A 12,500-nucleotide genomic window follows, 5' to 3' on the forward strand; every position below is an offset into this window, starting at 1 on the left:
TTTTCCGTACAGACGCTAACACGAGACACCGTAGAACAACAGAATGTGGATTTGGATGGATCTGATTTATTAATAATAAACAACGATCTGCGGTTTTAAATCAGCGTTCTGTTTAGAAAAGCGCGATTTAGACATCACTGTTGTGTTTAAGATTTCAAATATTTTTAAGAAACAATAAATCGTGATTTATCGTTTCTGAACAGCGTTCTTTAGAACTGCTTTTAAAGTTAAAGTGAAATTACAAGTGTGTTCTATTTAGAGTGAATTAATTATGATTTAAACTTAATTCAGTGTTCTAGTATTCTAATAATAGAATAAAAAAATCAAATAAATAATAAAATAATAAATAAATAATAAAAGAAAAACATGATTTAGACATCACTGTTGTATTGAAGAGTAGTAAATTCTAATTTTAAGTTTAAAATACATTTTTTAGAAACAGTAAATCGCGATTTACTGTTTTTGATCAGTGTTTTTTAAAACTACTTTTAAAGTTAAAGTAAAGTGACATGTTTTACATTTGTGTTCTATTTAGAGTGAATTAATTATTTGAACTTAATTCAGTGTTCTATTTAAAATGTACAGTTTTAAATCAGCGTTCTGTTTAGAATGAATAAATCATGATTTGCGGTTTTAAATTAGTGTTCTACTTAAAATGCACAGTCACTGTTCTGTTTAGAATGAATAAATGATTCAAATTTAAATCAGTGTTCTATTTGGAATTAATCACGAGTTGCATCTTTAAATCAGTGTAAATTATTATTTAAGGTTGCGTTCTATTTAGAACTGAAAAAATAGCGATTCACATGAACTCAGTGACCTTATTTAGAATCGATAAATCAATTATTTTAATCGTCGTTCCGTTCAAAATTCTAGTAAATTATGATTTCCAGTTTTATGTGTGCTCTATATGAAGCAAAAAAAAAAGCACAGTATAAACCAGCGTTCTGTTTTGAATCAATAAATTCTGTTCTAATTCAAATTAATTAATTAATTAATTAAAAATCATTGATTTTATTTTTTTATTTAGAATGCTAGATGATCATTTGAAGCTTTTGGAATGAATAAGTCATGATTAAAGGTTCTGAATCAATCTTTAGAGATGCTACATATGAAGTTCATCGTGTTGTTTGTCTGTCTTCAGTTTTCAGGCCTTTACCTGCTGTCCTTCTTCATCATCCTCCTGGGACTGGTCCTGTACTCCTCCTCCTCCACCTACGTGGCACAGGACCCTCGCGTTTATAAACAGTTTCGCAACGCGGGGAACGCCATCACGGACACGCCCACCGTGGGGCCCCTGGAGCCCTCGGTGACCTATACGAGCCTGGGTCAGGAAATAGAGGAGGAGCCTCGCGTGAGAGTCGCCTGAAGGGGGGGGGGCGTGGCCTCTCAGAACCAATCATCCACTGCCCGGCCCAGCAGTCTGTAGAAAAACGAATGATAACGATCACCGAATGATGTAATCAACCACGTAGCAAACGAGTACACTGTGATCACGAACTGTCAATAGGTAGCAGTGACTTCTGTATATCTGAGATATCAGATCCATCATGTATAGAGATGATTTCACCTCATTGCCTCTTTCCCACCCCGCCCGCGGCAAATTAAGTGTTTAGAAGGATTCGTGCTGACTGTTTTGTCCAAATGCTCAATTGTGAATGTTTTATTTTCTTATACGAGCACAAAGGGTTCACTGCATTTGAAAGTTCGACATGGTTTGTTCCACTGCAACTTTACATTTTCAACGACATCTGTACTGAGTTTTACGATGCTGATTTGAGCCAGTGCCTTGCCATGTAATATTATTGTGGGTTACGTTAGCCAATGAGAAACCGCGACTTAAAAACAGTGTCATCTTGTACTGGACATCAGGTCACGATTGTATATCGTATTACCTGCTCATAATTATAAATATTGCCATCCATCAGTCATAAATATGGAAAGGGTACAAAAAAAGCATTAAAAAAAAGTTATACCATATTCATTTTTTTTCCCAATATTTGTCATATTTTGTGTTGATTCTGCCAAGAAAAAGGGTACATGCGTTTGTATTGAATATAAAAGTCTGTGTAATAGCAATTGATTGTAAACTTGTAAACTATTTTACTGCACTTGTTTCTGTTTTATAAGCAGTTCAGTCTTGATTATCATCTTATTCGGATAAAATCCAGTACGATACATGTAAAGTATTCTCGGTTTTGTTTCCGTTCGCTGTTTCTTTCCATTCTTAAGTTGTCGTTTAAATATTGGAAATTCTTAATGTGTCTGACTTGCTTAAAATAAAGTATATTTGTCTTAAACTCCAAAAAAAAAACGTAAATGGCCGAGACTGAAAACAAATGTGTCCGACCTTGCAAAACCTCACATCAAAATCAAATGATGTAAACTATAATTTAAAGGTACAGCGTTCCTAAAAAAAATTAAATTCTGACATCATGTTTTTAAAAATGTAGAATTTTAAATTGTTCAATTTTAAAGCCTCCAGTCATTTGACTTCAAAAGTATTTTTTTTTGTTTCATTTACTATAGAATAAGCTACTCGTTGTTTATTCGCATGCTTTAAAATATCGTACGATGTGTTCAGCAGGTGCTATAAAAGCATGCAACATACAAAAACATTATATCGACTCATGGGGAGCTTCAGGTACAGGACAGCAACAACATCAAAAGCCAAATTTTGATTTTACACTGAGATTTTAAGATATTCCAGACAACGCGTAGGATAGATTAGCATTACAAACACACTGCAAATAAGAATAAGAAACGCGCACCACTGCTGCTGGGAAGTAAAGTGTTTATCTCATGAATATTTATTACGTAAACGCCTCGGCGAATTAAACGCTTGCCGCTCGAATGTTAATTAGTTGAAGCAGGTATGACCTCATTTCTGTTCGCGAGCTGCTCCGTACCTCCCCGCGACCTCTCTCAGGTGGTTTCTCCCTCACCTTTAACACCTGAGGCGCGGGCGCGAGCGGCGCGGTGACGCCGGCGCAGGTATGGCGGACCTCAGCGCGACCTGGGAGCGCGAGCTGCTGGAGCAGTTCTCCTGCCTGACCGCCTCCACGGACGCGGAGGAGCCCCGGCCGAGTACGGAGGGCGTCGCGTCGGGCTTGTTGCGTTTAAGCGACGAGGTTCTCCTGGTTATACTGAGGAACCTGGACCCGGTGTCGCTGCTGAGGCTCGGCGGCACGTGCACCTCGATGTTCCGAGTTTGCTCGTGCAACTCTCTCTGGACCGCGCACTTCCAGGTAGGGTTTGCGTGGGAAATGTTTCGATTTTTTTTGCACACTATATGCCTCGTATGTAGGTGGCGAAGGGTGAATATCGTGTGCTGGGTAGGTAAATTTTCTAATTCCATATTGTTTCAAAATTAGCGTTTTCCACGTATGAATTTGCCTTCAAAAACGCATTTGTTTTAGGGTTGCGAAAAAGTGTGTTTGCCTTTTGAATCGTTCACTCAGAAACGCCGATTAATCCAGCAGTAAAACCAAGCGAGTCATTGAATCATTCCACTCGAGCTCCGCGAGCTTTTGTTCGGTTTTATCGATCCCTTTATTTTACAAAACTCTCAGAGCTGCACAGTTTCCACACAGACGACTAGTTTTTGTTTTATGGTGTTCAGCAGCTGTTAAATGTCTTTTTAATAAGAATAAATATGTTTGGTATCCAAATGCATGACTTATTAACCACATTGGAATAAAAATCGAGTCATAGTTACAGGTAGGTTTTTGAACGCTATATACGGAGTAGGTTATAGGGAAAAATTAAAAAAACTATTAATATCTTGCACCGTTTAACAATGTCCTTCGGCAATTTTATTTTGGTTTTGTAAGCAAAAATGTCTCCTGGTAATTAAGTGCTCTGACAGATGATTTTATAGAGCGATTTGAGTCGTTTATTGCCACTCAGAGACCCTTTCAAGACCCAAAGCGCACTTTTACCTGATTTAGAAGTTAAAGAACTTACAATCACCTACAAATGAAATTTGCTTTTGCCATATTCAGTATCTAATGAAAAATGCAGTTTTGAAAGTCTTTTTAAATTTAGACCCATTTATTTATTTTTTTTGTAAACTGATAAAGTTGTTTTTTTTGTGCATATGTTTACAAAAACCCCCTTAATTTTCAATTAGGTTTTTATTATTTTTTACCTTTTTTTTAATTTTTTGAAATTCTCTTCTATATCTATCTATAAATAAATAAATAAATATTATATATAGAATAATTTATATATATATATATATAAGATAATATAATAATTTATTTTATTTATACATGTTATAAATATTATCTGTTATAAATAATATATATATATATTATATAAAATATATATGTACACACAGATGCATAAATATAATCATATCATAGTTTTAGTCCTAAATTCATGAGGTTGAGATTGATTTATTTTGACTTGCAGGTTAAAAGTGATTTAGTGTAATTCGTAGTCCTAACAGGTTATTACAGTGGTCGCTTGCATGCTTATTCTCTGAAATCTCTCCACAGGATTCGTTTGGGGTCAGTCTGTCATATACCCACGCCCGGTGTCCCGTAACGGCCAAAACCGCCTTCCGCCTGGTTTTTATGTGGAGATCCTCTTCAGAAACATCCACTGTAACCGTGCTTTTCAGGAGAAGCTCTTTGTGGAGATCCCGCTCGCGCCGCACAAGTACTGGATCCAGTGGCTCGTGCTGGAGGAAAGCGTCCCCTTGCCTTCCGTGAGGCTTCCCTGCAGCGACGTGGAGAAACTGTGGGGAATCGCCGCCGATTTGTTTCAGGACAAACTCCAAGGTGGTCGCACGCTCTCTCGGCTGTCTTTGCGCGTGCCGTTTTGGCCTAACGCGCGTTCGTTCTGTTTCCCCAGAGAAAACGGAGGATTGCGACGCCCTCAAGTTTGAGTGGAGGGAGCTGTACCATCTTGCGCTGAAGCATCACGGTAGCGTCTCGCTGGTCTTCCGGCATGTTCTCAGCCAGCACCAAAACAGTGGTGAGACATTTGCGTCCCGTTTTGTGAGACTTGGCAGGTTTTTAGAAAGCTTAATGGCCAAATAAAAAGTTGATTTTTAATATTATGCAATATCGCCTTGCTTTAATCCTCGGTGAGTGCTGGAGTGAAGCCAGCCGGCCAGCTTCAGTTTGTTCTGGCACTTAGACTCTGCCTTAACTTAAAGGACACACGGGTGCTCTCATTGGTCTGGTTGACCTTTTATACGTCTTTGCTGTATGCTTTTTTTTTCCCCTCCCTTTTGAAAGTAATTGGATTTCTAAAGAAAGATGTATTAATAATACTTTTTTTTTTTTTTTTTTTGCACTGGTGAATCACTTCAAACCGCTGTAATGGACCCTTGAGCGCAAAGTTGGGTGACGTGTGTGAAGATGCGACTCTGACTCATAGTTCACCTCACCTGATATTTCCTATTTTTAATAGTGTATTAGATGAAAGGCCCAAAGCTGTTAGGTTCGAGCCAGATGTAGTGCATCCTGGTCAGTGACAATGTACAGGTCTTTTCAAACTTCAGCCTGAAGTCTTGCGAGGTGTGATTGGACATGTATTTATAGATGCGTTTTATTGCAGTTCTACTCTTCTGTCCGTTAGCTTCCAGTCTGTGGCGTTGCTGGCGTTGACAACCGTTTCATGCCCTGATTTTAGAGCACGCAGAGCTGGAGTCCATGTACCATCAATACGTCCAGTGCAGGTTCCAGTGGCTCTTCACGTATTGGTTGTTTCGGCAGCCGACTCCGTACAACAAGCAGCTGCGATCCATTTTCCTGCAGTGGAAGAAGCACAGCAAAAGAAAGGTGGCCACCTGGGGTGAAACCCTGTGTGATGTGAGGTACCTGGCCTCCCTGCACCCCATCACCAAAGACTACTGGAGAGGCAGACTGGCCCGGGGAGATGAGAGCCTTGGTAAGGTGTTTCGTTAAATTTTTAAATGATGATGTGACATTGATTTACTGAATTAAAATAAATAATTTTAATTCAGTAAATCAATGTCCCATTATTATTTTAAAAAATATTATTATTATTATTATTATTATTATTATTATTATTATTATTATTATTATTATTATTATTAAAATAAAAATAAAATGTATTATAAAAATGATAGATTATAATTGATGATGATGATGATAATAATATGGTATTATTTTAGACTAAATTAATTAATGTTTAATCAATGTAATATGAAGTAATTTAGGATGTCTCATGTAAACAAATTGCATTCCTTTTAAGTTAATTGTACATTAATGACAGTAATAGTAATAAAAATTATTAGTAGTAATTAATATTTAGTAATGGTAATTAACTTATTAGTGTTATTTAAACATTGTATACTTTTACATGAATTAATATTTAAACTATGATTTATTGTTATAATAAATAATGTTAATTTTTATTAATGTAGTAGTAGTAGTAGTAATAATAATAATAACATGTATTATGAATGATAAAAGTAATAGTGATAAAATAATTAACTTCAATATTTGATTTAAATGGATTGCATACTTTTACATAAACTAGTATTTATTTATTGAATAACATTTGACTTTTTTTTTATTTATTTATTTTTTTAATTGGCGTAAATATTATTTGCAAAACCGTTTTTTTCCATCTACCTTTTAGTTATTGGCATCTGCTAAATCTATTATTGGTCAGCCTCAGCTGGAGAATCGGCTCGATCTGCACAGCCTGCTGTCTTTGATGGTGTTTTGTGTTCTCCGCCGGTCTCGTGCGGCGCTCTCTCTCTCTTGAGGAACGATGCCTGTACCGGTCCTCTGGCAGGGAATGCGTCTGTAGATCAAATGTTACCGCTCCAGTCCCTTGGAGTCTCATCTCATGTTCTGACTCTTACTTGTTTCTTTCCGTCAGGGATTCAGACTGTCGGAAACTACTTCTCCATGTGCAAGTCTCTCATGGCCTGGATCTTGGGCCGCGACTGGGGCCGACTGAAACGAAGAAAGGTACGTCTCTGGAATACATGCAGGAAACTGAACAATACTTCAGTCTGAATTTTAAACGAGATATATATTTATTTTTCCTTTTTGACATGAAGTCCTCTCTCCCTGGTGTGCGTTGTGATGTTTGAATAAATTTGACATGCCGTCTTTCCAGGGACCGAGTTTTCTTCACACATGATTGTTCCCTGTTCTGTTCCGACTGATATCTCTCTTCCGCATCTGAAAAATGCCAAATAACTTCCTCGGAGGACGTGATCTTAAATATCCAGCAGCGCTCATCTTCTGCATTTCATTAGCCAGGGAAAATGATTTCACAGGTCACGGCGTGAGCAGACGCTCCTATCTAATGGCTGCCTAAATGGATTATAGACGTATCGGTGCATGTCCCAGTCAATTACATCTCACCGAGCGTACAAACTCTCCCGCCGTTATGCACTGTTTTACAACACATGTGACCATTCAAGGACACGCGGAGGACCAGAGAGTCATTTAAATGTGCTCTTTATGTTTTCCAACAAAGGTTAATGCAGTCGTTTCGTGCGTAGTCTAGGATATTAAGAGATTTTAATGCTAACTGGACAGTAGTTTGTGCATTTTATTTATTTTGGTTGTCATGGCGTTGTTGGTTTTTTTCCAGGAGCAAGGTCGGGTTGTGTGTCGTTTGCTGATGGAGTGGTGTGTCATTGGCAGGTTTATGAAGACACTCTGGAAGGTGTGTATCTTCTGCTGAGACGGGAGATGCAGGAGACTCTCATCGAACACGAACGCTTCTGGCAGGTGGCCAAAGTCCAGATGACCCGCGTCTGTACGCTGGAGGAGACGGCGGCAAATTACGTCAACTGGAAAATGATCGAGTCGCTGCCCTACTACAAGTCAGTCCCGATTACTTTCTCCCTGTCTCTCAAGAGCGCAGAATTAGACATGTAATGGAAATGGCTTGCCCAAAATGTAAAAAAAAAAAAATCATTAAATTTACATTTTATATTTAATTTCAGATTTTGTAAAATTAAATCTTTTTTTTAGACATTGTGCATTAAAAACCAATACAAATCAAGCTTGCATTTGAATTTTAAGTACACATTATTCTAAAATTAAATAATTTTAATTTAAAATCTTAAGCTTAAACTGGCGTTAATGTAAAACTTTAAAGCAACATTTTAGATAAAAAATAAAAAATTAAAATTTAACTGAACTTGCATGTTTTATTTTGTATTAATAAAAAACAAACAAGTATTTAAAACGTTCTACAAATTGTTTTAAATACCTAGAAGTTAGCTTTAATCTTTTTTTTTTTATACGAAACTTTAGTTTGTTATAAAATAAGTTGCATATTTACAAATACTGCATTTAAACTAAACTTAATTTTGCGTTTACCTTTTTAAAAAGAAAATCTTGCTTTTTATATAATTGAAATTCAATGAGTTAACTTGATTTTTGACCTTGCTTGAATGTAAAAATATTAAGTTTAACTCATTTGTATTTGTAATTTTATTTGTATAAATTAAGCTCACTTTCATTTGTATATTTAAAGACAGTAATTTTTAATTTAAAGTGGCCTAATTTAATATTGATGGGGAAATGGTTTTCACTTTATGCACATTTTTATAACATGTTAAAATCCGAACTGATGGTTTTAGGTCTTTCACAGTTGTTAGATTAGTGACGTTCTTATTTGCCGTTACTCTGAGGAGCGTTGCTTTTAGCATTCCCATCGATCACTAATTTCAGGCTGTAAAATGTTGCTCTATTTGTCGAGTTGCTGTTGTTTCCATGAAAAACTAACGGTGAAAGCGTAGAGCTTCAGCAGCGGTTGGCTTTCAGTCTGGGCTTTGAAGCCTGGAGAGCGCGCTGGGTGGAGATACGAGCACCGCTGGCAGCTTCAAACAAATAGCCTGCAGTAACTTACGGCCTGAGATCCGCAGCCAGTCGATGACATCTTTGAAGTGTATGGTGACTGATCTCAAAGAGCGTGGACTGAACTCTGCTCTAAAGTCAGCCTGATCCCACAGCATCAGAACAGTAGTGTGAAAAGTTAAGTGGGATGTTCCTTGAGGCCCATCGTCTTGCATAAGCAAATGTGTGAGTGAGATGTGTGTGTGTGTGTGTGTGTGTGTGTATATATATCTCTCACTCACACATTTGCTTATGCAAGACGATATAAATATATATATTTATTGAAGCGGTAAAGTGCTCACTTGAAGAAATGAGAACCTGAATATGCTATTGCCCTGAAAATATTATTAAAAAAAAAAAAAAAATTGTATTATAAGGATTAGGATTTTTTTTTCCATGCTGTGGTCTTTAAAGAAAAGGCCAGTTTTTTTTTTTTTTTTTTTTTTTTCCCTCAATTTTATTTTATAACTTTATTTGCAGTACATCATGCGAAAATATTAAATGCAAATATGTAAACAGTAAGTGTGCATGCCATAGCATTGAGGATGATGATATAAGCAACTTGTGTACATAATTGTTTTTAATATTTTACTTTTTTTGCACTTTTTGTCAGTTTTGTGCCAGTAAAATAGTAGTTATGTACTTTAGCACTTCCTTCCATCTGATCTTTTATTCTCATTGATCATTAGCATTCAAACCATAGGTCGGCTGGTTTTAAATTGAGCTAATAATCCACATTTGAGGACCTATATGTCTGCGCACAAATGAAGTTTTATATTTTTGTCAAGATTCTTGCAGGGCGTTTAGCTTGAAGCTGTACCGATATACACAGCAGCAAACCTCCAGAGACCGTGAGATGAACGCCTCGTCTTTCAGAAGTGCTTGGAAAAATTACTTTCCCCACCAAAAGCCATCATATTGTTTCTGGTTTTTAATTGTCTTTGTGGCTTATTAATAAAGGTTGTCTTGTTTCCGAGCTAATGAAAAACAAATGATTAGACTATATATATGTAGCCACTTTCATAATGGTTTTCCAGTTATATATATATATATATATATATAAAAATTATATAATTTTTTTTTTTTTTTTTTCCCTGTCTCTTTAAGGCTGTATCTGGTGTCTGGTAACTCGGTGTACCTGGACCACGTTCAAGGTTTCTTGCGTAGAAAGAGGCTGATTCGGGACTGGATTTACCTGGAGGAGAACAGCTGGGCGAGACAGTTGCTGCCTGAATCTCTCTACACGCTGCTGGAGTTTGACACCAAGATCTCTCAAGGTGGGTTCAGATCACACCATGTGAACAACACGCACACAAGAGAACCCTGACTTGATGTAAATGACTGCACAGCAGCGTAATCCACTACCTCAGGAGCTTATATTGGGATTAACCTCCATATTAAATTTCAGCTTTTAAAGATGCTTTTGTCATCTTCAGAGAACCTCGGGTCTCGTATTTTGCTTATTAGATCGTCTCAATTTTTATTTTATTTAAGCTTACAGCATGCTGCTCACCAAGTTTGTCTTAGTTCAGTAGATTTAAGCGTTGATGTTAATCCAATCCTCCGAGTACGGTCCGGATCCCACCGTTCATGACTCATGCCTTGATGGGAGAGATCCTGCTAATGCACATTGCAAGTTACCCATTTAAATACTTGCCAAATTTTGGCCATTTATCTAATGTGCGATTTACGCAATCCAGTGTAATACAAAAAATACTGCTGCTAATTTCTATTGTTAAAATATAACATGTTTTATATGCATTATTTTAAAAACTGAACACTAAATGCCTGCATTGCATATAATGGAAATCACTACTGATGGGGGGGGTGTATATATGTATTATAAAATTATGCTGTGGCATTTTAGTATTAAGGTACATGAAAAATAAAAATGCAAACATAATCACAAATTATTAAAGAACACTTTACTAATACAGCTTCAATGTTCAAAAATCAAACCTCTCTCTAGAGTTATATTTAAGAAATATTGAGATGTCTCTTTTTGTTAAAATGTTGCATAAAATGATTTTATTTTTTTTTCCTCCACAATCATCAATGCTGTACATGTCCTTTCCTGTATGCAAATTGTATCTGAATTGGCTGTTTTTTAAAAAAAAGGGAAGGTTTTTGTTTCCTGATGTCCATCAGACGTTGGTGTTTCTGTTGTTCTAAGCAGAGAGCTTGCACGGGGACTGTGTGACGGCGCAGCTGAGTCGGCTCATGTGGCTGTACCTGAACTCTGGGCAGGAGCTCTATCTGCAGGCTCTGAAGGGAATGGTGCTGCAGTGCGCTCAGGCTTGTCTCACACATCTCAACATGATTCAGGCCTGTCAGGTGGCTGTAGCTTAGTCTTTTAACAGAGTTTTTATGACATGACTTTTTTTTTTTTTTTTTTTTTTTTTTTAAACTTAGTATTTTTAGACACTTTGTGCAACTTTCACTTAAGTTGTTCAGGTTTTAGTGCACAGTCATTCATTCTCAATTTATGTCTGAGTAAATGTGGTGCATAGAACGATAATCGTTTTTAATGCTGTAATGTTTTTAGCATGCCAAATTATCACTGGTCTCCTTTTTGAGATGCTTTTATTGCAACTATCATGTGACTTTTTTTGTACTTTTGGATTATTCTCATCATGGTAGACTGCAGGGATGCTGATTTATTAAAGCACCTCTTTGCTCCACTTAAGTGTCGCTTGTTTTTCTTTAACTTTAAATGCACTGGATTTTTCAAAATGTAGTTAAAGAGCTATATAATTATGCAAGTGTATTCATTAAAAAAAAAAAAGCTTTGTCATGTTTTAAATGTAATCAAGTAGGGTTTTCTTCACGTTGCAATTCAAATGAATGCTTTAAAAATATATATTAAAATTATTTTTTTTTTTTGTTTTCTAAATGTACACTGTAAGATCAAATCTGTGCATATTCATGCTTCAATAAATTGCAGGGGCGTCATGTATAAAGTGCTATATTCTTTAAAAAAAAAAAAATTAACTTTCAAATATTGGTGTGAACTTAAGTGCAAAGACATTAAACAAACGTGTGTGTGTATATATAAAAATACTTTATTTGACATTTGTACAAATGAAAAGCATTTTACAAAATGGAAAAATAGTTAATACTTCTGAGAACCAAAAAAAACATTACATAAATAGACCTTTGGCATTTGTAAAATCTAGCTGGAAAATTAAAAGCTGAAGATTTGAAAGACCGATGGGAAATTCAAAACATACTGTTCAGCCAACCAGCAGCTTTCAGTGAGTGGGTCATGTCAATCAGTGCACGCTGCTTTTATATTCATATATATACACGCGCACACAGTTTTTAGCATGCGGTCACGCTGTCCTCTAAAGCACAATGAAGAGCCCCGCATACATTCTCCATCTGGTTCTGAGCAGCTCTCCGCCTGAGAATAAATATGCATTGCTTGCTAATATGGCTTAGCTCGCCTGCACCTTTTTACGAGAGAAACTCGTCTCTGCCAGTTATGAAAAACACCCTTGGATGTCATACAGTGGTTCTGCATAGATTCGTAAAGGCACAGAATAACATTACATGTGTGCAGAAACGCGTAACAAATGCTGGTTAACGTGAGGTTGCATAGCGCAGCATACGTCTAACAATTGACCTTTTATCTATTCCCTCCCTTAAACG

At 36.5% G+C, this 12,500-nt stretch overlaps 3 protein-coding genes across 4 annotated transcripts in view; 2 read left to right on the plus strand and 1 right to left on the minus strand.

The window, feature by feature from the left end:
* The window catches only part of slc35f1 (solute carrier family 35 member F1), a 79,083-nt gene extending 76,903 nt beyond the window's left edge, over positions 1-2,180 (plus strand). Inside the window, exon 8 of the mRNA XM_043220395.1 lies at positions 1,145-2,180. Within this exon, the coding sequence (XP_043076330.1) occupies positions 1,145-1,369 (225 nt within the window). The 3' untranslated portion in view covers positions 1,370-2,180. The remainder of the gene's footprint in view (positions 1-1,144) is intronic.
* A 732-nt stretch (positions 2,181-2,912) lies between these two features.
* On the plus strand, positions 2,913-11,530 carry si:dkeyp-114g9.1 (uncharacterized protein LOC555399 homolog). Its single transcript, XM_043220394.1, is given in 9 exon segments — positions 2,913-3,248; positions 4,503-4,587; positions 4,590-4,787; positions 4,861-4,983; positions 5,647-5,904; positions 6,868-6,959; positions 7,647-7,828; positions 9,957-10,126; positions 11,026-11,530. Coding segments are annotated over 9 exon segments (1,533 nt in total). The 5' UTR covers positions 2,913-2,996; the 3' UTR covers positions 11,199-11,530.
* Positions 11,531-11,887: 357 nt separating this feature from the next.
* Positions 11,888-12,500, minus strand: part of cep85l (centrosomal protein 85, like) — a 59,455-nt gene continuing 58,842 nt past the window's right edge. For both annotated transcript variants that reach the window (XM_043220393.1, XM_043220391.1), the window contains exon 13: positions 11,888-12,500. This exon is cut by the window's right edge and continues 1,077 nt beyond it. The gene's annotated coding sequence lies outside the window, so the exon portion shown is untranslated.

This window comes from Puntigrus tetrazona, chromosome 20 (assembly GCF_018831695.1).
Source record: "Puntigrus tetrazona isolate hp1 chromosome 20, ASM1883169v1, whole genome shotgun sequence".
Classification (NCBI taxonomy): domain Eukaryota; kingdom Metazoa; phylum Chordata; class Actinopteri; order Cypriniformes; family Cyprinidae; genus Puntigrus; species Puntigrus tetrazona.